The sequence below is a fragment of the Gorilla gorilla genome, chromosome 2 (genome assembly GCF_029281585.2).
Source record: "Gorilla gorilla gorilla isolate KB3781 chromosome 2, NHGRI_mGorGor1-v2.1_pri, whole genome shotgun sequence".
In the NCBI taxonomy this organism is placed as follows: Eukaryota; Metazoa; Chordata; class Mammalia; order Primates; family Hominidae; genus Gorilla; species Gorilla gorilla.
Window position 1 is genome coordinate 55,469,268 of NC_086017.1, and position 26,208 is coordinate 55,495,475.

General features: G+C 49.1%; 1 protein-coding gene across 2 annotated transcripts in view; it reads left to right on the forward strand.

Annotated features, from left to right (window-relative positions):
- The first annotated feature begins 17,554 nt into the window (after positions 1–17,554).
- The window catches only part of LIMD1 (LIM domain containing 1), an 87,257-nt gene continuing 78,603 nt past the window's right edge, over positions 17,555–26,208 (forward strand). Inside the window, exon 1 of one of the 2 annotated variants that reach the window (XM_055382178.2) lies at positions 17,555–19,938. In XM_055382178.2, coding sequence (XP_055238153.1) covers positions 18,531–19,938 — 1,408 coding nt within the window. In that variant the 5' untranslated portion in view covers positions 17,555–18,530. The remainder of the gene's footprint in view (positions 19,939–26,208) is intronic. The other variant, XM_019024067.4, reaches the window with a different exon arrangement.

The following is a 26,208-nucleotide window of genomic DNA, read 5'->3' on the forward strand; positions in this document are numbered from 1 at the left end:
AGGGGCTCCTGTCATTTGCAAGCAAAAGAATAATAAATAACATAGAAGGGAAGTGTTTGAAGACTCAGCCTATTGATAATTAAATAGTGGGAGCTACCTCTCTCTTTTTTTTTTTTTTTTGAGACAGAGTCTTGCTCTGTTCCCCAGGCTGGAGTGCAGTGACACGATCTCAGCTCACTGCAACCTCCACCTCCCGGGTTCAAGCGAGTCTCGTGGCTCAGCTTCCCAAGCAGCTGGGACTACAGGTGCGTGCCACTAGGCCTGGCTAAATTTTTTTGTATTTCTAGTAGAGATGGGTTTTTACCATGTTGGCCACGCTGGTCTCGAACTGCTGGCCTCAAGTCATCCGCCTGCCTCAGCCTCCCAAAGTGCTGGGATTACAGGTGTGAGCCACTGCTCCTGGCCAGGAGCTACCTCTTTATGAAACAACAACAACAACAACAAAAAATCCGCTCTAGTCTGACCTGTTTGGAACCAGACAGATTTGAGTGTGAATTCAAGCTTGGATCCAGCGTGACCCTGGGCATGTTGCTCACTCCCGGGTGTAGGCCAAGCTGAATATAGGAGGAATTTTGTTTGTAGTTTAACTCTGAAGCAAGGATGATAATTGTCCCTCCCTAAAACTGATGCCTCTTCTTGTTTGGGGGCTGCAATCACCTTTGTAAGATGAATGAAAGGCCACAAAATTAGGATCCTGGGAAGGGCCTGAATTCTGCTAAAATGTAGGCATGGTTTTTATAATCCTTTACTGCTCAGAAGCCATGTGGCCAGAGGTGACAAGATTTTTATTTTATTTATTTATTTTATTTAATTAATTAATTTATTTTTTGAGGCAGAATCTCACTCTGTCACCCATGCTGGGGTGCAGTGGTGTAATTACAGCTCACCGCAGCCTTGACCTCCCAAGCTCAAGCAATTCTCCCACCTTAGTCTCCTGAGTAGCTGGGACCATAGCTGCGCATCATCACATCCACCTAATTTAAAAAAATTTTTGTAGGCCAGGCGCAGTGGCTCACGCCTATAATCCCAGCACTTTGATAGACCGAGGCAGGTGGATCACTTGAGCTCAGGAGTTCGAGACCAGCCTGGCCAACATAGTGAAACCCCATCTCTACTAAAAATACAATAATTAGCTGGGCATAGTGGCACACACCTGTAATCCCAGCCACTTGGGAGGCTGAGGCAGGAGAATCGCTGGAGCCTGGGAGGCGGAGGTTGCGGTGAGCCAAGATCACACTATTGCACTCCAGCCTGGGTGACAACAGTGAAATTCTGTCTCAAAAAAAAAAAAAAAAAAAAAGAGAGAGAGAGATGGGGTCTTCCTATGTTGTCCTTCCACTTGGAATTATAAGCATGAGCCACCACTCCTAGCAAGATTTGTGACTTCTCCAATTGCTCCTATAGATAACACCACTATTGTAGAACCTAAGGTTGGTCTTTTGAGATGTTTTTCAGATCTTTGCATTGTGGCAACCAACTGACCCTACACAGACTCATGACTTAGCTAGTCCTGTGGCCTCCCCTGACCCAGAGGTGGACTCAGCCCACGATGGCCATTTTCCACACCCCTATGATTGCATCCCCAACCAATCAGCAGCACCCATTTCCCAGACCACCGCCCACCAAACTATCCTTCAAAAATCCTAACCTCCAAGCCTTCAGGGACACTGATTTGAGTGATAACTCCAGTTCTCTTGTGTGACTGGCCTCACATTAATTAAACTCTTTCTTTATTGCAATACCATGGTCTCGGTGAGCTAGTATCGTTTGTGCAACAGGCAGGAAGAACCCACTGGGTGATTATACCACTTAACCTCTCTGAGACTCACTGAGTTCATATGTGAAATGGGGCTAATAATGCTCACAGTGTTCTGAAGATAAAAGACATAAAAACATTATAGGGGTTAGGTGTTCCGATGACCAGGATTTTCTTGTCTTCTGACCAAAGCTCACTATTCCCAGGATTCAGGTGTTTTTGGCAGTAGTATCAAAAGTCTTAAAGTTGAGGCACATATCTGCAGACTCCACATTGTTCCTGTAGGATTTTCCCAAGGGATAAAGTAACAGCATATTGTGCTAAGAGTTACAAACATCACTGTTCACTGTAACCAAAGATTGGAAACCAACCAACAGGAGGGACTAGTTTCACAAATCATAGTGTACCACTCCCATAAACCATGTATAAGGGTCAAGGGAAAAGTTCCCCTTCTCCTCTGAAGGTTCACTGAAAAATCAACTGACAAAAAGCAGATTAATACGAGAAAATACAAAATGTATTTTAACATGTATAACTAGGGGGCACCACAGGAGAATGATTACCCAGTAACCCAACGGGATACAGAAGCTTATATACCCTTATTCATAGGAAATGGGGGAGATGGGAAATGCAGGCAATTTCCCACATGGGGAAATGCAAATGATTATTAGGGAGAATGAGTGGACAGAAATTAGCTTATAAATGATTCTCTTCGGAATCTGAATGAGCTGACAGGCAGGCATTATCTTGTGAAAAAGCTCATCCATGTGTGGTTGCATTCCTCAGTCTTACTTTCTGAGATAGATAATGAGATTTCAGGGAGGGGAGGAAGGGAATTTGTGATACCAATAACAATGTATAGTCAATCAATAGCTTATGTTATCTTAATATAAATTCTTGGTAAACATCTTAGGAATGACCTCTTCTTTTTTCCTTAAAAACCTAACTGTAACTGCTGGTAATCAGAGTGTATATTCAGGGAACTTGAATCTATGCTCCTAGGTGGCCATCCTCAAACTATGAGTCAAATAAACTATATAACTAGTATATATAACTATATATATATAACTATAACTATAATTATTATCATTCCACCATCAGCAAGCTTTGAGGTTATTTCAGGATTCTGCTATCACTCAGTACTACTATGAAAATTCTGTACCTGTCTCTGAAGGCATGAGTTTCTCTGGGGATAGCTGCAGGAGTGGAATAGCTGGGTGAGGTCCACGTGCATGCTCTACAAAATGACTATTTCCAAAGTGTTCTGGCGATGGAGGAGAGCCTTCCTTGCTCCACATCCTCCACAACACTTGCTGTCACCTGGCTTTGTAGTCAGTGCTCCTTTGGTAGGTTTACAGTGGCAACTTCCTCTCTCCACATGCCAGTCCCAAAGGTGGGATCAGGTGTTTAGCTCCCTATGAGTCAGCTCCTGAGGCCGCCTTCTGGGAGTTGTTAGAGGGCCAAGGAGAACAACAGGGTCTTTGGTGCTGGAAGGAGTTGGGTCTGCCTTCCAGATCCCCCACCAATATGCTGTGCTACCTTAGGTAAGTGCCATGACCTCACTGAGCTTCTGTTTCTGCCAAATGAGGATGGCCCCTAATGTGCAGAGCTGTCAATGACGACTGCCCAACTGAAGATCTTGTAAAGCACCAAGCAGAGTGCAGTGGCTGTGGTTGTTCTGTTCTACCCTTTGCCTCTCATTTGTAATTTTGTCTCCAGGTTCTAGAACTGCCATACTTATGCCCTCTTGACACTGATTCCAGTTGTTCATTGCTAGGGTTTGAATGTGTCCTGCAAAGTTCAGGCAGGATCTTTAAGAGGCGATTAGGCCATGAGGGTTCTGTCCTCATGAATGGATTAATGCCGTCATTGTGAGAGTGGGTTAGTTATTGTGGGATTGGGTTCCTGATAAAAAGATGAGTTAGGCCCCCTTCCCTGCTCTCTTTCTTGCATGTGCTCTCTTGGCCTCTCACCTTCCACCAGAGGATGATGCAGCAAGAAGGTTCTGCCAGATGCTGGCTCCTTGACTTTGGACTTTTCAGCCTCCAGAACTGTAAGAAATACATTTCTTAAAAAAATTACCCAGCCTGTGGTATTCTGTTACTGCAACACAAACAGACTAAGACATCCATCTTGGCACATCTAAATGACAGTTGCTTCAAAGGTCTTTGTTTTGTTTATGATGGATCAAGACAACTGCTCAAAGAACAGATCACTTGGGGAAGAATCTTATATAGCAAATTCCTCTATGGTTTTGCTGTCAGAGAAGAAAGCCTTGTGGCTCCATCTGATTCAGTGATGTGGTTGATGTGGGGCATATTTAAGTCTAAGTGACAAAGCTGGATTAGCAAAGGCTCTGCTAGGCTGGGTCTGTGTGCACATGGCCTTAATAGATATACTGGTTTGATGAAATGCAAATATCTGACAAAGACTATGGGAACACATGCCTTCTTTGTCATGTTTTATTGTGATCTGGGGGGTCCTAACTCTTTTATAAGAGGGGAATAGGGAAGGAGAATGAAGGGGACTGAGTATTGGCCCTGAGCCAGTCCAGTCTGAGCTCAGGACTTTACTCACTGGATCTCAAGAAAGAGGTAGGTTTCTTACATCATCCTGAAAACAGAATGGGAGTGACTTCTCAGAAAGAAAAAAAAATCAGTAGTTCTGCAATGGCTTTGTTTTCTGACTTTCTTATATAAAGGGATTTGGAGTGCTCAATTTTATTTATCATCAGAGAAATCAGATTAAACCACAATGAGATAACTCTTCACACCAACCAGAATGGTAAAATGAAAAGAATGGCAAAATCAAGTGTTGATGAGGATGTGGGAGAGCAAGAACTCTCCTTTGCTGATAGCAACTGTACAACAACTTTAGAGCCCTGGTTAGCTGGATCTATTACTAGGATCTACCAGTATGCTATGACCCAGCAATTCCCTTCTCATTGATATACCCAATAGAAATGTCTACATTAGTTCACCAACAGCCCTGCCCTATAGAATATTCACAGCAGGACTATTCAAAATAGCCCCAAAATGAGAACTATCCAAATGCCTGTTACAGTGGAATAGCTAAAGCATGGTACATCATGCAATGGAATATTACACAGCCATAAAAATGCACACACTGCAATGACACACAACAATGTGAATGATTCTCACAAACATAATGTTGAACAAAAGAAACTGGACTCAAAATAATACATACTGTGTGATTCTAGTTATATGAAAAACAGAGATAGTCAAACTGATATATGCATTTGGAAGTTAGGATAGTAGTTACCCTTGGGAAGGTGGTGGTTAGGTGAGGACACAGGGGGCTTCTAGGGTGCTGGTCAGGTGCTATTTCTTGATCTGGGTTCAGGTTGCACACAGGTATTCAGTTAATGAAAATCCATCATGCTATACTCTTTCCATATAACATACTTCTATCAAAAGGTAAAAAAAGATTGGCAGGTGGCTATTACCTTTAGCCTGCACCCAATGGAGGTCAACTCATAGGTGGGAAATTCATGGATTTGAAAACTTAGGTGCAGATAAGACCTCAGACATCATTCAGTACAGAGAGCAGACATTCAGGGATTAAATCCTTACTCCTCTATTTACCAGCTATGTGCCATTAGGCAATCTACTTAAACTCTCTGAACCTCCATTTCTCTATTTGTCAAATGGGATAATGGAATTTATCTAGGAGAGCTGTTATGAGGATTAAGGGCAAGAATGCAAACTCTTAGCCAGTGCTTAGCAAATGTCAACTATTATTAGCATTATTATTATCCAGTACAATATGCATTCATTCATTCATTCATTCACAATAATTAATTAAGTACTGTACAAGATACCAGGGTGGGCAAGACACACCTGATCCTTACCCTCACAGAGCTTACAGTCTAGTCTGGCCTCTTCCTGGACCCACAGTAGTGTTGGAAACAGAAGACATGGTCCCCCCATTCAGGTTTGGCAGGCAAACATTCACTGATAGACACACTCTGGAAGTAGCTCTGGGAGCTTCAATAGCCTGGCAATCACTCGGATTATTTGGTTATGAGAGGTGGTGTGGTTTAGAGCCAGGCTGCCTGGGTTCAGATCCCAGATCCTCCACTTACTAGCTGTGGAATTTTTTTTTTTCTAGCTGTGGAATTTTAGGCAAGTTCTTTATCTCCCTTATGCCTATTTCCTCATCTGTGTAAAGGAGTAGATAACAGAACCTATCTCGTGGGTTGTTGGGAAGATTTAACAGTGTAATCTATGTAGAAGATATAAAATGATGCTGGGTACAGAGTAGGTGCTATGATGTGTTAGTGGTCCTTGTTGATCTTGTTATAAGTAATCAAGGATTCTCACACTGACCACAGCTAGATGACAACCAGTAGAGAGCCAGACAGACCTCCTTGGCGTCTATGAAGAAATCCAAGTCATTCCAGCAGCACTGTGGAGTTCTCAGGAATATGCCTAACTCATGGGTGTCTACTCTACAGCTATGCTTGCATAGGTGTGAAATGGTTTATAAGTCATCCCTTGCTATGGTTAACGTAGTAGCAAAAGCATAGAAGCAGCCTAGATGTCTGTGAATAGGAGATTGGTTAAAAAGTCCATGACTCACTCAAAGAAAGAAATATTAGCCCTAAGAAAGAACAAGGCAGCTGCATGTGAAATGATGTGAAAAGATTTCCAAGAATATTATTAAGTGCAAAAAAGCAAGAGGCAGTGCATTTACTTCCTGTGTTTTAAAAAAACAAAACCAAAAAAGAAATGTACATGACCAGGTACTTTGGTAATGTGACTTTAGGTAATGTAGTTGGCTTTGGAGGGGACACTGGGGCATAGGAGTGGGAGGATACCTTCTTTTCACTGTATGTTCAGTTGTACCTTTTCAATTTTAACCCATATGCATGTTTTATTTTTTAAAAGAGAAATCCAGTGACTAGGGCCAATTCAGAAATCAGCACTACAGTTCATTGTACTGTTAAACATCTTTTGCTGCTCTCTGAGCAGATGGCCCTGGGAGGGGTTGGGCCAGGGCCAGTGAGAAACCTCACTCCCCTATGGGTGTATGGGGAGCCTGTGGCTAGGCACATGCCTCCAGCTGGGTCTGCTTGCATGGCCAAAGGGCTGGGGTGCAGAACTGAAGCTGGCAAAGACAGTGGGCTCCAGCAGCCTGGCAGAGGCCACACACACAGGACAAGGTCACGGTCCTAATATCTGGGTCTGGCCTTGGCGCCTTTCCAGGGTAAAACTCATGGGACAAAGGCTCATTGCAAGCACCAGGAAAGGGCCTCCATTGCAGCTGCTTCTCTTCATTCATGGGGCAATTCCACAGTGGACCTTGGGGCCAGAGAAGACCAATCTGTTCAGGAAACAGATTTGGAGGGGCCAGTGTTTTCCTGGCCTGCTCTGGGCCATCAGTGGAATGGAAAGAGCCCAAAGGAACCTTAATTCTTAATTCTTCATCCATGTGCTCAGCTGAAATATAAAGATTCTTTTCAGAGCCCTCCCTGAAGTAGCCCTCCAGCTTTGGGACACACACAGCATTGTGTGCAGAGACATTTCCTATAGCCAAGCAAAAGCGACAGAGAGGCCCTTTCAGTTTGCTGCAAAATAAGCAGGGCTCTGTCCCAAGACAGGCGGCCTTTGCCTCATGGGCCCCTTGGTAATTCATAGGCTGCCTGAGCTCCATTTACTGCCTACAGTCTATTAGACTAGGGCTTTTCAAATGCCCTTTAGCCAACAATTCTTTATATATATCGATATGAAAAACATATATATATATGTGCGTGCAAACAGATTTTTGTTTTTTTAGACAGAGTCTCGCTTTATTACCCAGGCTGGAGTGCGGTGGCGTGCTGCAGCCTTGCTCTCCCAGGCTCAAGTGATCCTCCCACCTCAGCTTGCCAAGTAGCTGGGACCACAGGTATGCAACACCATGCCTGGTTATTTTTTATTTTTATTTTTTTCTGAGACAAGGTCTCTATGTTTCCCAGGCTGGTCTCAAACTCCTGGGCTCAAGCAATCCTTCCACCTTGACCTCCCAAAGTGTTAGGATTGCAGGTGTGAGCCACTGTGCCCAGCTGTAAACAGATATTCTAAACTCAGATATCTTTTATACACTCAAACACACACACAGACACACATACACACACACACACACATATATATGTAGTCATACTGGTTTGGTTTTTTTTTTGAGATGTAATCTCACTCTGTCACTCAGGGTAGAGTGCAGTGGCGTGATCTTAGCTCACTGCAACCTCCGCCTCCCCAGTTCAAGCGATTCTCCTGTCTCAGCCTCCCAAGTAGCTGGGATTGCAGGCGCCCACCACCAGGCCCACCTAATTTTTGTATTTTTAGTAGAGACAGGGTTTCACCATGTTGGCCAGGCTGGTCTCAAACTCCTGACCTTAAGTTATCCACCTGCCCTGGCCTCTCAAAATGCTGAGATACAGGCGTGAGCCAACGTACCTGGCCTATATCTAGTCATATTCTTAATTAAGCTATATATCACTAATATTCATCAAATATGATATATCTAAAAGATTAAGTATTTGATACAAAGTTTTCAAACAAGATCTATAGAAGGTTTGCAGAGACATACAAATTTATAAGAATAACAATACAGCCTCTCTTTTTTTTTTTTTTTTTTTTTTTTGAGGTGGAGTTTTACTCTTGTTGCCCAGGCTGGAGTGCAATGGCGCAATCTTGGCTTACTGCAACCTCCACCTCCCGGGTTCAAGCAATTCTCCTGTCTCAGCCTCCCAAGTAGCTGGGATTACAGGTGCATACCACCACGCCCGGCTAATTTTTGTATTTTTAGTAGACATGGGGTTTCATCATACTGGTCAGGCTGGTCTCGAACTCCTGACCTCAGGTGATCCACCTGCCTCAGCCTCCCAAAGTGCTGGGATTACAGGCATGAGCCACCGCGCCTGGCCCTCTCTTCTCTGTTTTTCCAAATCTGGGTCACCATTTAGCCCAATTAATTTCTTCTACTTATAGACGGCAACACCACACCAGTGCTCCCTTTTCTGATGCGATCAACTTACCACACATTTGGGGGGGCCCCTACCATGTGCCAGGCACTGTTCTAGGTTCCTAGGATACAGCAATGAACCAAATGGTCAAAGATCCATGGCCTTGTGGGGTCTGCATCCTAGTGAGGTGACAGACATCAAACAAGTAATGAAACAGATGTTCACTGTGTGTCATGTAGGGAGAGGGATAGAGAGAAGGGTGTAAGGAAGGACATCCCAAGGAGGTGACTGCTGAGTGGAGACCTGGGGGTTGTGAGGGAGGGATTCGCGTGGATATCTGGGACAGTGGGTTTGAGGCAGAGGAATGGCTACCCTCTTGCCCACTCTAGATACACTGCACTCACTCGACAAAAGCCAGCCCTAGTTAGACCCAATTCTCCACCTACTCCATACCCACATCTGTGCAGCTGAACCCTGGCTAGAGAAAAACATGCCACTGTGTTGGCTGGCCTCACTGAGACCCATGCCCAGAATCTTGGGGTGGGGCGCCTTCATGCTTCCCTGGGCCATTCATCCTCCCACTCCCCGGACAACCAATTCCCATGGCAACTTTGCCAGCCTCCCTCTCAGATGCCTTCTTTACTTGCTTATGTCACCAAGAAAATTAAAGCAATCAGAAGAGTTACCACTCTAAGATTCCAACACCTCATGTACTTACCTACCTGATTCTTGTCCAAAACCTTCCTTCCTGTTACTATGGATGAAACATGCATTGAAGTCCAATCCCTCTCTGCTACTCAAGGAAAACTCTCTCCTCTCCCTTCTACATTAGCAATGCTCCTCTCTCATGTCCCTATCTCACTGGGTCATTCCCACCAGTGTTGAAACATGCCCTACTACCTCCTGCTATTTATTTATTTATTTGAGACAGGGTCTTGCTCTGTCTCCCGGGCTGGAGTGCAGTGTCATGATCACAGCTCACTGCAGCCTCCACTCCCAGGCTCAAGCAATCTTCCCACCTTAGCTTCCTAGGTAGCTGGGACTAGAGGCGCACGCCACCATTCCTGGTTAATATTTGTATTTTCTGTAGAGACAGGGTTTCATCATGTTGCCCCAGCTGGGCTCAAACTCCTGGGCTCATGTGATCCTCCTACCTTGGCCTCCCAAAGTGCTGGGATTACAGGTGTAGGCCACCACTCCCAGCCAATCTCCCACATTTTTAATTAATTAATTAATTAAAATTTAATTTTTTTTTTGAGATGGGGTCTTGCTGTCGTCCAGGCTGGAGTGCAGTGGTGTGATCTTAGCTTACTGCAACCTCTGCCTCCTGGGTTCAAGCAATTCTCCTGTCTCAGCCTCCTGAGTATCTGGGACTATAGGTGCATGCCACTGTGCCTGGCTGATTTTTGTATTTTTAGTAGAGATGGGATTTTTCACCATATTGGTCTCAAACTCCTGACCTCAGATGATCTACCCGCTTCAGCCTCCCAAAGTGCTGGGATTACAGGCGTGAGCCACCGTGACCTGCCTATTTTTTTTTCTGGAGATGGAGTCTCGTTCTGTCACCCAGGCTAGAGTGCAGTGGCATGATCTTGGTTCACTGCAACCTCCACCTCCCAGGCTCAAGCGATTCTCCTGCCTCAGCCTCCCAAGTGGCTGGAATTACAGGTGTGTGCCACTATGCCCAGCTAATTTTTGTATTTTTAGTAGAGATGGGGTTTCACCATGTTGGCCAGGCTGGTCTCAAACTCCTGGCCTCAAGTGATCCACCTGGCTTGGCCTCCCAAAGTGCTGGGATTACAGGTGTGAGCCACCGCGCCTGGCCCACATTTTAAACAAATTGAAAAACCCTCTCTTCATGGCACTTTTCCCTCTAATTCACTTTACCCAACAAAACTCCTAGAAAGCATTGCGTAGGTGGCTGTCTCCAACGTCTCTCCTTGCACTTGTTCTTCTTCTGGTCTCTGCTCAGGTGTCACTTGCTCAGTGGGACCTTCCCTGACCCTTGTGTTTAAAATTGCACCCCTCCCTATGTCCTCTTTCCTGCTTCATTTTTCACCATAGCTCCCATCCCTTTCTAATATGTACTGTAAGGCATGCACCTATTCTGTTTATTGTCCATCCTCCCCACTCAAATGTACTAGAATGGAAGTCCAAATAGGACAGGGATGTTCATCTGTTTTGTCCACTGCTGTATCCCCAGCACCTAGGAAAGGGCCCAGGGCATTACAGGTGCTCAGTACCATTTGTTCTGTGAGTGAATGAATGCATGATAAGGGCAAGAGCAAGGAACAGCAAAGAAGTCCATGTGTCTGAATGGAGCAAGAGGAAAGGATAGTGGAAAATTTGGAGGCAGAGGAGGCAAGGGACCAGATCACATAGAGCCAAGGAAAGGATCTAAGTGTGGTTCAGGATGCCATTGGAGGGTTTGCACTACAGAAAGCCATGATCTGACTGATGTTACTGAGATTCTGGGCAGGTCAAGTAAAAAAAATTCACATTCCATGAGTGTGTCCCTGTGGCAGGCAGTTTTTGTATCTGTGTATCATGAACAATTGTCCTGCCTCAGCCTAAAGCTTTCCTAAAGGAAAGCTGGGTGTCGAAAATGGTACCTGTTGCACAGGCAGGGCCATGGGAAGGCATGATCACTGCTTTGCAGGGGCTCCATGCTTTACAGCTTGCTATGGACTGAATGTTTATGCCCACTGCCCCAACATTCATATGTTGAAATCCTACCGCCCAAAGTAATGGTATTAGAAGGTGGGACTTTGGGGCCGGGCACGGTGGCTCACACCTGTAATCCCAGCACTTTGGGAGGTTGAGGCAGGCAGATCATGAGGTCAGGAGATCGAGACCATCCTGGCCAACATGGTGAAACCCTGTCTCTACTAAAATACAAAAAAATTAGCTGGGTGTGGTGGCATGCGCCTACAGTCCCAGCTACTCGGGAGGCCGAGGCAGGGGAACTGCTTGAACCCGGGAGGTGGAGGTTGCGGTGAGCCAAGATCACGCCACTGCATTCCAGCCTGGCAACAGAGCGAGACTCTATCTCAAGAAAAAAAAAAAAAGAAGAAGGTCATGAGGGTAGAGCCCTTATGAATGGAATTAGTGCCATTAAAAAAGAGGCCTGAGGGAGCTTGGTCACCCTTCTACCATGTGAGGACACAGGCAGAAGGTACCATCTATGAACCAGAGAGCAGGTCCTCACCAAACACCCATTGACAAAAGGAGTCAAACTCTGTAAAATATTTGAAGAGATTTATTCTGAGCCAGATATGAGCAACCATGGCCTGTGACACAGCCCTCAGGAGATCCTGAGAATATGTGCCCAAGGTGGTTGGGGCGCAGCTTGGTTTTGTACATTTAGGGAGATGTGAGACATCAATCAAATACATTTAAGATATATATTGGTTGCATCCAGAGAGGTGGGACAACTCAAAGAGGGGGGTGGTGGGGGTAAGGGCTTCCAGGTTATAGGTAGATTAAAAATTTTTCTAACCAACAATTAGTTGAAATAGTTATCAATATAAAAAAAATCTAGGTTGTGATAAGAGACTGTGGAGACCAAAGTTTCATCATGCAGATGAAGCCTCCAGGTAGCAGGCTTCAGAGAGAATAGATTGTTGGGCTGGGTGCAGTGGCTTATGCCTGTAATCCCAGCACTTTGGGGGGCTGAGGTGGGTGGATCACCTGAGGTCAGGAGTTCGAGACCAGCCTAGCCAACATGGAGAATCCCTAGCTCTACTAAAAATACAAAAAGTTAGCTGGGCGTGCTGGCGTGTGCCCGTAATCCCGGCTACTCGGGAGACTGAGGCAGGAGAATTACTTGAACCCAGGAGGCGGAGGTTGCAGTGAGCTGAGACCATGCCATTGTACTCCAGCCTGACCAACAAGAGCAAAACTCCATCTCAAAACAAAACAAAACAACAACAACAAAACCAGAGAGAATAGATTGTAAATATTTCTCATCAGACTTAAGGTCTGTGTTGATGTTAATGCCAGAGAGGTGTAATGAGGCATGTCTGACCCCCACTTTCAGGTTAAATTTTAGAGTGCCCTGGCTGAGGAGGAAGTCCATTTAGATGGTTGGGGGGCCTTAGGATTTTATTTTTGGTTAACACCCTGAATTTGCTGTTGCCTTGATCTTGGACTTCCCAGCCTCTCAAACCATGAGAAATACATTTCTGTTGTTTATAAGTCACCTAGTCTGTGGTATTCTGTTATAACAGCCCAAATGGACCAAGACTAGTCAACTAGAATATTGAACATGTTTTCATTCAAGAAAACAAAATAAAACATTACTGGTAAACACTTAAAACCATTTACACTCTGCCTACCTACTGATAAAATTTTTTAACTTTTCAGTATTTTGCTTCTTAAACAACTGTTATGCAAATGTAAACACCTTTTTTTGAGATATAAAAGTTGTTTCCAAGCACATGAAACAGACAAAAACAGCCTGTATTAAATAACCACAGCTGGGATTCTAAATGCTATGCACAGAATTTGAAAGACCTCTGCCTCTTATGTATTAAACAGCAGCAGTAAAACATCAGTAGTCTCCTGGCCATTTCTAAGTACCCTTTCACAGTGGTATATTATTCAGTTTGATGCCCATGGGATACCATCTTTATTATTTTTTTTTTAATTTTTTTTTTTTTTGAGACAGGGTCTTGTTCTTTCACCCAGGCTGGAGAACAGTGGTGCGATACTACAGTCATGTGCTACCATACCTGGCCAATTTTTTAAAAATTATTTTTTGGTAGAGATGGGATCTCACTATGCTTGTTGCCCAGGCTGGTCGCAAACTCCTGGCCTCAAGCATTCCTCCCTCCTTGGCCTCACAAAGTGCTGGGATTACAAGAGGGAGCCACTGTGCTCGGCTGGGATGCCATCTTTATAATCTATTTTGTAACGGTGTAAGGTGATCCATTGACTAAGAGAGGACAAGCCAGTTGGGGCAGGAAATACATGGATTGTGGATTCAGGTTTGTGTTTAGTTGATGGAGATGGTGCAACTGTTCTAGAATGGCAGTGGGGGTGGAGAGTAACGCCTACAAGCTTCTGGAATGCTGAGCACTTCAGCTAAGCCAAGATGCGGGGAGGCAGGAGGGCATCAAGGATTGTGGGCTCACATAGGTGCCAATGTCACAGGATACTTGGGGTGTTGCTTTTCCAGACAGAAACCTCTGTGGCCAGTGGTGCCTTTGCCCAAGTTTTGCTCAGGCCTGCTGGTTTTGTTTCGCCCACTTAGCCTGACAGGCTGTGCTCAGCTCATGCTACTGGTGTGGATCCCATGCTTGCCAAGGGCAAGCCAGCCATGGAGCAGCAAGAGCTGTGTGAGCAAGCAAGCATGGGGTCTGGCCACTGCACACAGCCAGGCATGCCAGCTGTGGCAGGGCAGGCAGCTCCAGGTGCCAGCACGGGCACAGCTGTGGCTGGACCAGGCATACCACAGGCAACTTCCACCGCTGGCACTGGGGAATGCGGTGGCACCTGGAAGCTTGGAGACACCAGGAACCGCAGAGCCCCAAAGAGGGTATCATAACCCTGGATTGGGGCGCTCCTAGGTCTGGGCTCCCCAAAGGGCTGCAGCTTTTCTCTCCTTCTCTCTTTTCTCCTTCTCTCTTCTCTCCTTCTCGTTGCCCACAACGTGGCAAGCAAGGGGTGTGTTTCAGTCCTGTTTGTGTTACAGATCTTTTAGTGCCGCCATTTGCCCAGCGGGTCCCAAGTTCTTGTCCTGTGTCCACAAAGAATGAAGTATGCAGACAACTGGAGGGTGAGCAAGGCAGAAAGGAGCCTCATTGAGTGGCAGAACTGTTCTCAGTGGGTATCTCCTTTCCTCAGGCAGGTTGTCCCGATGAGTGTCCAGCTCTCAGTGGAGAAGAGACCCACAGTGGGTAGCTGCCTTCCACAGGCAGGTTGCCCCGATGTCTCTGCAGCCTTCAGCAGAGAGACCCAGAGTGGGTAGCTCCTATCTGCAGGCAGGTCATCCCATTGTCTGCCTGAGTCTGGCTGAGTCTGTTTTTTTTTATGGACTTCAGAAGGGAGGAAGTGTGTGCTGATTGGTCCACGGGCAGCCATAGGCAGGCCCAGGAAAAGCACCATAAATTCTCACTCCAGTCTGCAGGACTGATAGCTCAGCCCCTAGGTTTCAGGCTGCCCCTGGCTTGAAGGGGGCTTCACTGGGGACCCATCCCATTTCACCCAGGAGCCTGATTGCCCCCTGCTGCCATCAATCTGCTGGCCATGGCACCCATGGCACCCAGGCTGTTCATGCTGAGGGGTACCTGCAGGTACATGCCGAACTGCCCTCAGCCTCACCCTGGCCTCCCTCCCATGCTCATCGGCACCCAAAGTCTGGAGGGGGCCGAGGCGGCAGGGGACTGGTGTGTCAGTGCTGCCCTGAGTGCGTGCACCCCCAGCTGGGTCGTGACAGTACCTGGGCTCAGCTTCAACTTTGCTCCAAAATCAGAACGGGCACCAGGAGAGGCCAGGCAGCAGGAGCAGGCACTTCTGAGCCTGTGGGGGTAGGGGGCCTTTCTAGGTCCCCGGGAGCACAGGGATGCCCAGGTCTGCAGCCACAGCTGGGTGGATGCAGCTGTGCCTGGGAAGGCAGGGCTCCCGCCCCACCAACTCAGAAGGGAGTGGGGCTCCTGCCTGTTCCTAGCTCCTACCAGCTCCATGGAGCATGCAGTCGCGGTCTCACCTCGCCATTGCAGCTAGCATCATGGCAGTGGCTGCTCCAGATGGACCACTGCTGCCATCACCAAGATAGGATGAAAAGAGAAGACAAATGTAAGAGCACTGGTTGGTGTCTGTGGCTCCTGCACCAGGGTCCCAGCTGTCCAAACTGAAAACCCAGGAAGCTGGCTCTGAGCTTACTGGACTTTGCAGAGGGATGGCCATATATTCCTAGCACTTTGTCAGCTACAACTGCCATATTTGGAGGTCAGGCAAAGTGAGCCAGTCTTCCACTCCAAAATCCAGTTTTTAATTAATAAGTATTACCCAATACCTAAGGAGTGTTTAATTATGATTACCTCTGAGAAAGGGGATGGTAGGCAACTTTTAAAACTTTATATATGTCTGTATTGTTCAAAGTTGTTATAGAAACATGTATTACTTGTAGATAAAAAACCAAAAAAAATTTTTTTAATAACAATACTTCATTTTAGTATAGTGCTTTATAGCGGTGCTTCTGTAACTTTATTGTGCAAACAAACCGCCCAGAAATCTTGTTAAAATGCAGATTCTGATTCAGTAGGTTGGCAATGGGGCCTAAGATTCTGCATTTTCAACAAGCTCCCTGGTGATATGGAGTCCATTAACCATACTTTGGGTTTACGGCAGCGGTCCTCAATCTTTTTGGCACCAGTTTCACAGAAGCCAATTTTTTCACAGACGGGATGAAACTGTTCCACCTCAGATCATTGGGCATTAGATTCTCATAAGGAGCGTGCAACCTACATTCCTCATGAGGGTAGTTCATAATAAGGTTTGTGCACCCCTCTGAGAATCTAATGCCACTGCTGATCTGACAGGATGCGAAGCTCAGGCGGTAATGCCAGTGATGGGGAGTGGCTGTAAATACAGATGAAGTTTCGCTGGCTTGCCTCCTCTCACCTCCTGCTGTGCCACTCAGTTCCTAACAGGCCACAGACCAGTACTGGTCAGTAGCCCAGGGGTTGGGGACCCCTGGTTTACAGAATATAAAGCACATTCATATATATTAACTTATTTGTTCTCTGTCACAACTCTGGCAGATAGGGGTTCACTAATTCACTTATTCGACCATTAGGTACTACTATTAATATATACCAGGCACTTGGCATACAGATATGGTCAAATGGAGTGGGAAACCTACCACCCAACCAAACAAAAAAAACGCACGTTAACCAACAAATAAATAATTATAAATAGTTATCAGAACTGAGCAGGAAGTAAAGAGGGTGCTGAAAAAGAACAACAGGAACCACTCTGAGAAGGCCTCTAAGAGGAGGTGACTTCAGCAGGGATGGGAAAGATGAGCCACTCAGTTTAGGGGCAAGCTCTGGGCAGACACCAGGAAGCTCCTGCAGCTAGAGTGCAGGGAGGGAGGGAAGATCCCCAGATCAGGCCCGGAAGGCTGCGGCAAGGGGCCGATTTCAATTTAATTCTGGGGTAAGCACTGAGGATTTAGGTAGAGAAGTGTCTGTTCTAGTATTTGCCTTAGGATCACGATGGCTGTAGTGTGGGAAATGAAACCTCTCCAGGATCGCCTGGGAACTGGTATAGGGAGTCCAGGGCCATGCGGGGGCGCCAAGGAGTCAGGCCTGGTGTCCCTGCAGCCGCGCGGATCCACTTGCAGATGGGTCCCTCTACGAATAACGAGCCTACTAGGGCACGTGCTTTTACTGCTGCACTGAGGACGTGAAATGCGCGCGGGCACAAGACTTTCTTCTTTTCCGCTCTTTCAGAGGGCCCGGGCTCCCATCTACGCTTTGCTGGTTACGTTGGCATGTTGGGCATTTCCCCCTCTCTGCCTCAGTCTCCCGACCTGTCAAAGAGGACGGTGGGCCAGCCATGGGTGACACGCCCATGCGCCTCTCCAATAGTGCACCTCGGGCAAGCCGGGCGGCGGGCACAGCCTGGACAGTGCCGGCCTCGAGAGGCACAAAGGGCTGGCTTTCCACCGGGGAAACTGAGGCAGTGGAGCGAGGAGCGGCGTCCTCGAAACTCCTCGCAAACTCCCAGCGCCTGTGTTGGGCCCATGCAGGCTACCCAGGCCGCCCATCTCCGAGCGGAGGACCCCGCCCAGCGCTGCCAGGGGCGGGGCCGGGCTGAGGACCCGAGGCTGGAAGGGAGGTCGCAGCACCCAATTCGGTCCAGGACTCGCAGGGGGCGGCAGTGGCGGCGGCGAAGTCCAGTGCAGTCCCAGTGCTAGAGCGTGGGACGGACTTGTGGGGCACCCCTCGGTGTTCTCCAGCCAGGCCTGGGGGCAGGAGGCCCAGCCACGCTGCCGGGTGCAGGCCTGCCCCTGGGCGCCCGCCCGCGCGCCGTCCCCGCCCCTCGGCCGCCCCCTCCGCCCCGGCGCGGGCTCGGGACGTGCAGAGCCGGCGAGCGAGCAGCAGGGACTGCGCCTGGCGCACTCACTTCCGCGTCCCGCCGCCCTCCGGCCCGCGCGCGCCGATCCGCCGCCGCCATCGGACAATGGGCCGCCAGCCCCAGCTGCCGTGAACTTCCTGCCGCTGCTCGGCCGCCCGTGCGTCCCGGACGACACTCCCGCCAGGCGCCGGCCGGGTTCGCAGCTCCGGGGAAGCAGCGGAGGACCCAGCGCCGGAACGTACCTGCGCCTCAGCCGCCGCGCCTTTGCTCCGGCCCGACTCGCGGCCTCGGCGCCCTCCCGGCCGATTCAGCTTCACTCGGCCCAGTCGGCTGCTGCCTTGCTGTGAGTTTCCGTGTTTGGTTGCCTAAGGAGGATGTGATTTTACTTTTTTGCTGTTTTCTTTTTCCTTTTATAATTTGAAGAGGAGAAAAGAACTCCGCTGAGCAGGCCCGGGACAGCGAAGTGCCACCAGCTACCCCAACAAGGACGTCTCCAGGGGAAAGGGAGTTGGAAGCAAACTTGGTCCAGCTGGCGTTGAGGTCTCAACTTCGGCTAGACTCTTAAATCCTGGGGTCATGCCCTTCACGCTAGGCAGGTGGAAGTCTTTACTTGTACTGGGCCGGACTTGAGCCCCGACCCTTCGCCAGCATCTCCCCGCTGCCCTCAACACACATACACACACACGGCACCTGGGCTAGGCCCGGACACCTGTCTGCATCATGGATAAGTATGACGACCTGGGCCTGGAGGCCAGTAAATTCATCGAGGACCTGAACATGTATGAGGCCTCTAAGGATGGGCTCTTCCGAGTGGACAAGGGTGCAGGCAACAACCCCGAGTTTGAGGAAACTCGCAGGGTGTTCGCCACCAAGATGGCCAAAATCCACCTCCAGCAGCAGCAGCAGCAGCTCCTGCAGGAGGAGACTCTGCCCAGGGGGAGCAGAGGCCCTGTCAATGGAGGGGGCCGCCTGGGCCCACAGGCCCGTCGGGAAGTTGTGGGCAGCAAGCTGACTGTGGATGGTGCTGCCAAGCCTCCTCTTGCTGCCTCGACAGGGGCACCTGGGGCAGTCACCACCCTCGCTGCTGGGCAGCCCCCGTACCCACCGCAGGAGCAGAGATCCAGGCCATACCTGCATGGCACGAGGCATGGCAGCCAGGACTGTGGTTCCAGGGAGAGCCTGGCGACTTCTGAGATGTCTGCTTTCCACCAGCCAGGCCCCTGCGAGGATCCTTCCTGCCTCACTCATGGAGACTATTATGACAACCTCTCCTTGGCAAGCCCAAAGTGGGGTGACAAACCAGCAGTGTCCCCCAGCATCGGCCTGAGTGTAGGGAGTGGGTGGCCTAGCTCCCCGGGGAGTGACCCACCACTGCCCAAACCCTGCGGGGACCATCCCCTAAATCACCGACAGCTCTCCCTGAGCTCCAGCAGGTCTTCTGAGGGTAGCCTCGGTGGTCAGAATAGTGGCACTGGTGGCCGCAGCAGCGAGAAGCCAACAGGCCTTTGGTCCACTGCCTCCTCCCAGCGGGTGAGCCCTGGCCTGCCTTCCCCAAACTTGGAGAACGGAGCACCAGCTCTGGGGCCTGTTCAGCCCAGGACCCCTTCTGTGTCAGCACCCCTAGCCCTGAGCTGCCCCAGGCAAGGAGGTCTTCCAAGATCAAACTCAGGGCTGGGGGGTGAGGTTTCAGGTGTGATGTCCAAACCCAATGTGGACCCCCAACCCTGGTTCCAGGATGGGCCCAAATCTTACCTTTCCAGTTCTGCCCTGTCATCCTCGCCAGCTGGCCTGGACGGTTCACAGCAGGGTGCGGTCCCTGGGCTGGGGCCGAAGCCTGGCTGCACAGACCTTGGCACTGGTCCCAAGCTCAGCCCCACCAGTCTTGTCCATCCAGTGATGTCCACCCTGCCTGAGTTATCTTGTAAAGAGGGTCCCCTGGGCTGGTCTTCTGATGGTAGCCTGGGATCTGTGCTCCTGGACAGCCCCAGCTCCCCTAGGGTAAGGCTGCCCTGCCAGCCCCTCGTCCCAGGTCCTGAGCTGAGACCCTCTGCTGCTGAGTTGAAATTAGAAGCCCTCACCCAACGTCTGGAGCGAGAGATGGATGCTCACCCGAAGGCTGATTACTTTGGTGAGTGAGAGGCTGGTAGAGTTGCCTATGGTGGGACGATGGGGTTCTTGAGATTGGGGAACATGCCCCCTACCAGGGATGCTGTGGGCTGTAGCTACCTCTCTTTGAGTGGCCTGTTTTTTTATTTTTTTGTTTTGGGCTTCCTCTTTCAGCTGCTTTTTCTGATTCAGAAACTTGAAAGCATCCTGGGGCAGAAAGCGGACCTTGCAGCTGGGGTTACTCATGTGTGAAGGGTGCAGCAGGGTGGGATTCCTCATGACTGCTCTCAGAAAAGAGAAATGCTGTGACTTTGGATTTCAAGGGTTTTGGGTGTGACTTTAGAGCCTCTTGCAGTGACAGGCTCATATAGGACTTGAGTGGGACCAGCTTTCTCAGGGGCAGGTACCCCTGAGCGTTCAGTCTGTAGTTGGTTGGGCAGATCTGGTTGATCTGGCTGTTTGAGGGACCAGTGATTGAGGCAGGGGCTCTTGACTGCCGTGTGTGTGTGTCTGTGTGTAGATGGGTACTTATGTGCAGTTGGGGCAGGTCAAACACTACCATGAAAGACTTGTAGAGCAGTGGTTCTTTTTTTTTTTTTTTTGAGATGGAGTGTCGTTCTGTAGCCCAGGCTAGAGTGCAGTGGCGCAATCTCGGCTCACTGCAACCTCCGCCTCCTGGGTTCAAGTAATTCTCCTGCCTCAGCCTCTTGAGTAGCTGGGACTACAGGCACGTGCCACCACACCTGGCTAATGTTTTTTTTTTTTTAAGTGGAGACAGGGTTTCACTGCGCTAGCCAGGATGTTCTCAATCTCCTGACCTCGTGATCCGCCCGCCTTGGCCTCCTAAAGTGCTGGCATTACAGGCGTGAGCCACCGCGCCTGGCCAGAGCAGTGGTTCTTAAGTGTAGTCCCTGGATCAGCAGCATCCCTTTGCCTGGAAATTGATTAGAAATGGAAATTCTTGGGCCCCACCCAAGACCTACTGAATCAGAAACTGTGGGATGGGACCCAGCCAGCCGTGATCCTGCTGTGTGGTGAGATTTGAGCCCTGCCGCACCATGTGCCTCCTAACCCAGCCTACACCCAGATAACAGCCAACAGCCAGGTTGCACCACAGCCGTGGCACAAACTATGATGGAAAATGTGTCTTCCTGGTTTTACTCAAACTTGCATGTTTTGTTTTATTCTCTTTTTTAAAACCACAAACTCTTGGAGACTGCTAGCTTCAAATTTTTTTCTTTGCACGAGGTTTAGTGGTAGTTGTATCTTTCTGTTGAGTAATGATTAGTTGTCTCATAAGAGAGCTAACTAGAAAGACAGCCTATTCGCAGAGAATCGGAGGGGTTTTTCTTTTTCAGTTTTTAACTTTGGATAATTGACCCCCGTGTTCCCCATAGCCTGAGTCCTGCTGGGGTAGCAGCTCTGCCTAATGGAGGGCAGGGACAGGGAAGGCCCTGGGAGAGGAAGACAGCTGGCTTACTGCTGTCAGTCTACGCTTATTCTCCGTGAACGAGCAAGTGTCCCAAGGTCCTTTGAGGGACCAGGGTCTGAGGCACTGGGCTGCTGGATGTGTGCAACTTATGGTAGCATTGTGTTTTGCTTCTCATGAGAACCTTGTGGGAGCCAGTTCTCACCCCATACTCAGCAGGCTGAGGTCAGGGTAACTGTTTACGGCTTACTTTTTTTAAATTTATTTTTATTTATTTATTTATTTATTTATTTTGAGACAAGGTCTTGCCTTGTTGCCCAGGCTGGAGTGCAGTGCAGCCTAGACCTCCCGGACTCAAGGCATCTTCCTACCTCAGCCTCCTGAGTAGCTAGGACTACTTAAGAGGAAGCAGGGGAGGAAGGGGACGTGGAGGTGGGGGGCTCCTCTCTAGGTTGCCCAGGCTGTTCTTCTGGGCTCAAGTGATCTTCCTGCCTCAGCCTCCCAAAGTGCTGGGATTACAGGTGTGAGCCACTGTGCCCGGCCTACTGGTTTATTTTTTTAAAGCACATGGCACCATCTTACTATGAACTATCTTTTCTCCTCAGCACATTCCCACATTTGGGAGTAATAGCTGGAAATACTGTGGGTCTTTTAATTTAAACTTTTGTTTAGTTGTAAATTTCAAGCTCATTGGACAACACAAACAGCAGTTTTATCTTGGGATGCAAGTTTATGCTGTGCATCTGAGCAACGGTATTAGCTGACGCTACTCATCCATTCAGCATATATTAAAATTTATTGAGCACCTATCTTGAGGCCATGCTCTATTCCAGGTCTTGGGGATACATAGTGAACAGGACAGACAGGAACCTCTGCCTCCCTGGAGCAGACAATGTAGTAGAAGGAGGCAGGGAGTGAATGAAGTAAATAAGCAAGTACTAGGGAGAGAATCAAGGTAGAGAAAGGGAATGGAGCCGTGGGGCTGGGGGTGGCAGAGAGATTTCCAGTTTTAAATTGGGTGATCAGGGAATGTCCCACCTAGAAGATGCATTTGAGCAAAGGCAGGCAGGAGACTGGACCATGTGTTTTCCCAGGGAAATGGTGTTCTTGGCAGAGCAGACAGCAAGCACAGAGTCCCTGTAGGCCTGGTCAGTGCTTGGCACTCTACTGAACACTTGATGCTGACTATTGAATCGACTGGTCACAGCATCCTCGGAAGCTGGTTCTGCCATTATGCCCATTTTACTGATGAGAAAACGGAAGCTCAGGGAGATTAAATTACTTACTGGCGGTGTCACAGGTCATATTGGGTACTGCTGGGACTTGAACCTGACAGTTCAGTTCAGCCTCAGGGCCCATGTGTCTAACCAGCATTGCCGAACAGTCTCCCAAGCAGAGATTTGGAAGCCTATTTTATTTATTTATTTTTATGTTTTTTTTTAATTGAGATGAAATTCACATAGTGTAAAATTAACCATTTTGAAGTGAACAATTCAGTGGTGTTTAATATTAATACATTCACAACGTTGTACAATGAACACCTCCGTCCAGTTCCAAAATGTTTTCGTCAACCCAAAAGGAAACCCCATACCCATAAAGCAATTGCTCCCTGTTTCCCCCTATCCCCTCCCAGCTCCTGGCAACAACCAATGTGCATTCTGTCCCTGTGGCATTTACCTATTCTGGAATTTCATTTAGAAACGGAATCGTGTATTTTATTCATTTTTTGTATAAACTTCACAGATAAGCAAGCACGCACAGTGAAAATCGAGCCTCTTTCCCTGGTCTGTCTAGTCAGGTGTTCTGGGTGTAATAAGCATGTGTGTGTTTCTGCCAGCCCCAGTGGTGGCATGCTGTTCCACTGCACAGCGTCTTGGCAGTGGCTCTACATCAGCATGTGTTCAGCTGGCTATAAGTGGCTGCTGTGCAATGTGCCCAGGTCACCTAAGGTCACCTAAGCAGCCCTCACTGATGGGCCTTTGGAATGTACCCATCTACAAGGGGCAGGCGTAGCTGCAAGATGAGCTCCCAGGAGTGGGATTGTGGGGCTGCGGTTTTTTTGTGTCCTTTAGGTGTGGCTTGGTTGCTTCCTGCAGAGCTCATGCCAGGGCTGAGCTGCCAGCTATGTAGGAGAGGGTTTGCTCCACACCTGCTTTGGTGGCAGAGCTTCCATCTGCTCTTCTGCGACCTACCTTGGGGCAGAGGAGGAAGTCTTTCGGGCTGAAGATTGGCAGTCTTTGCCTGGCCCTGTGTGGGGACCATGAAGAGACCACATGCTCCTCCAGACCACTCCTCCCTTGTCGGTAGCCTGAGGAGGCTGGACAGCTGAGGGGCTCACCTCCACAGATACTTTTCCCTCCCCTACATCTGGTATTACTTGAAAGATTTTGTCTACCCAACATGCTACATTTGTTAAATAATGGTTAGATTCTACTTCCAAATAGAAGAATGTTTAATGGTGCAGGGCACTTGGCAGTGAGAGTCAGAGTGACAGAACTCCCCATGAGAGGTGATGTCACTCAGGCCAAAAGCAAAGCAAAGTAGATGTTTGGGTTAGCTTGGGCCCCTTCCTAGGTTGAACTGAAGGTGTCCCTTTGGGCATTTGACTTTGTGGGAAGAGCTTGTGAATCCCTGTTGCCACCTTTGTAAGCCCTTAGAGTCTCAAGATGCCCAGTTTCCAGTTACTGATTAACTTGGCATGGGAACTCTCCTGGCACTTTCCATGGCTGGTCTTTGTGGGTTTAGTAAAATAGGATCCTACAGAGGCGTGTCTCTTTCCCTACTCTGCTGGGCCTACTTCCTCCTCCAGCCACCCTCCCCCCCCCCCCCCCGCCCCCGTGGCCTCTTCGTGTCTCTCTGTCCATGTTGTTGGGTTTTTGGTCTTCTAGGCGTTGCTCCTGGCCTACACCACCTAGTGCAGTGTGGCTTCTGTTTTAGCACCACTGCTGACACTGCAGAGGTGGGGTGCAGAGGGCACCGTGCCTTTGTTAGTTGTGCCCCACCGTCTCCTCCATGTGATCCACCTATCTTCCTCACACTGGCCCTCTTCTCCCTTTGTAAGGAAAAAGGACACAAGCCGGGTGTGGTGGCTCACACCTGTGATCCTAGCGACTCAAGAGACTGAGGCAGGAGAATTGCTTGAGCCCAGGAGTTTAAGACCAGCCTGGGCAACATAGTGAGGCCCCATCTCTACAAAAAACACAAAAATTAGCCAGGCATGGTGGTGCACACCTGTAGTCCCAGCTACTTGGGAGGCTGAGGTGGGAAGATTGCTTGAGCCCAGGAGGCTGAGGCTGCAGTGAGATATGATCTTGCCACTGCACTCCAGCCTGGGTGACAGAGCGAGACCCTGCCTCAAAACAAAAACAAAAACAAAAAACCCCACAAATAAACCACTTTTCATAGGCTGGGTTTCCTGGGAAGCTGACTGAGACAGAGTTGACCATACAAGGGCTTATTAAAACGTGCTTTTGGGGTCCCCACCTGTGGAAGATGGAGAAGGAATTAGGAGTGGGTAGAGGAGAGCTGAGCTGCTGGGACCTGACCCCGCAGGGAGGCTGGGAGCTGGAAAAGTCCTTTAGGGTCATCCTAGTTGGCCTGACATGGCCTGGCCTTCACACTCCCTCGTGGATCAGCTGTTGGCTGTGGGCTACCCAGGAAGATGGTGACTTTGGGCAAGGCAGCTCTGTGCAGCTGGGATAGTCTCTTCAGGGGCTGACAGGAGGGCAGCCTGCCTGCCGCACCCCAGCAGCTGTGCCCTCCCCTGTCCTCGCCTTCATCGAAGGGCCTTTGCAGCATCCCCACAGCGCCCCCTTCCTGGGGGCAGGTAGGAGCGGGTGACTTGGGCATTATGGTTCTAGTAGTAGCTACCGTGTGTCAAGTGCCAGTGGTGTGCCGGGCACTGGAGTTCAGTGCTTTGTGGGCCTTGTTGGCATTTAACCTGCACACTTAGTTTTGATGTAGGCACCATTCTCTGTTTACAGTTGAGAAACCGAGGCCAGAGAGGTTAAGTGACTTGCTCAAGACCATATGGGTACAAGTAGTGGTGCTCCCACACCAGTCGGGATTTTCCTTCTGCTCTGACCACTTGCATGGTGGGACTAGGTGGTCTCTCACGTCTGAGTGGATGCCTTCTATTGCCCCTCCAGATTCATTCTCCACCCACGTACTGTAGGGAGCTTTTGTGGGCTCCTTGCGTTTTCCATGCCTTCTTCCCCCACGTTTCAGGCTGTGGACTTTTTTTTTTTTTGAGACAGAGTCTCGCTCTGTCGCCCAGGATGGAGTACAGTGGCGCGATCTTGGCTCACTGCAAGCTCTGCCTCCCGGGTTCAAGCCATTCTCTTGCCTCAGCCTCCCGGGTAGCTGGGACTGCAGGCGCCCACCACCACACCCAGCTAATTTTTTATATATATGTTTTTAGTAGAGATGGGGTTTCCCTGTGTTAGCCAGGATGGTCTCGATCTCCTGACCTTGTGATCCACCCTCCTTGGCCTCCCAAAGTGCTGGGATTATAGGCGTGAGCCGCTGCACCCGGCCTGGGCTGTGGACTTTTGTGTCCCCTGGACCTGAAGCCCCTGTGCTCACCCTCCCTGCTGTGGGTGGGCCTGGGGATCTGTCATGGCTAAAGCTAACCAGGAGAGAGCCACATTCTGCTCGCTGTTAGGACCAGAGGGGTGGGAAAGGCAAGAATAAGCAGGTTCCAGGGTCTCCTGTACCCAGGAAGTGGATGGACAGGCCTGCTCCTCACCAGCATGGAGAAAGGAAAGGTTGGCATTGTGTTTGGTTTTTCTGTCTTTGGTGGATGTCCTTTCAGCAGTATCCTAACCCAGAAAACTGCAGTGGCAGAGCCCCCTTAGCCTGGGA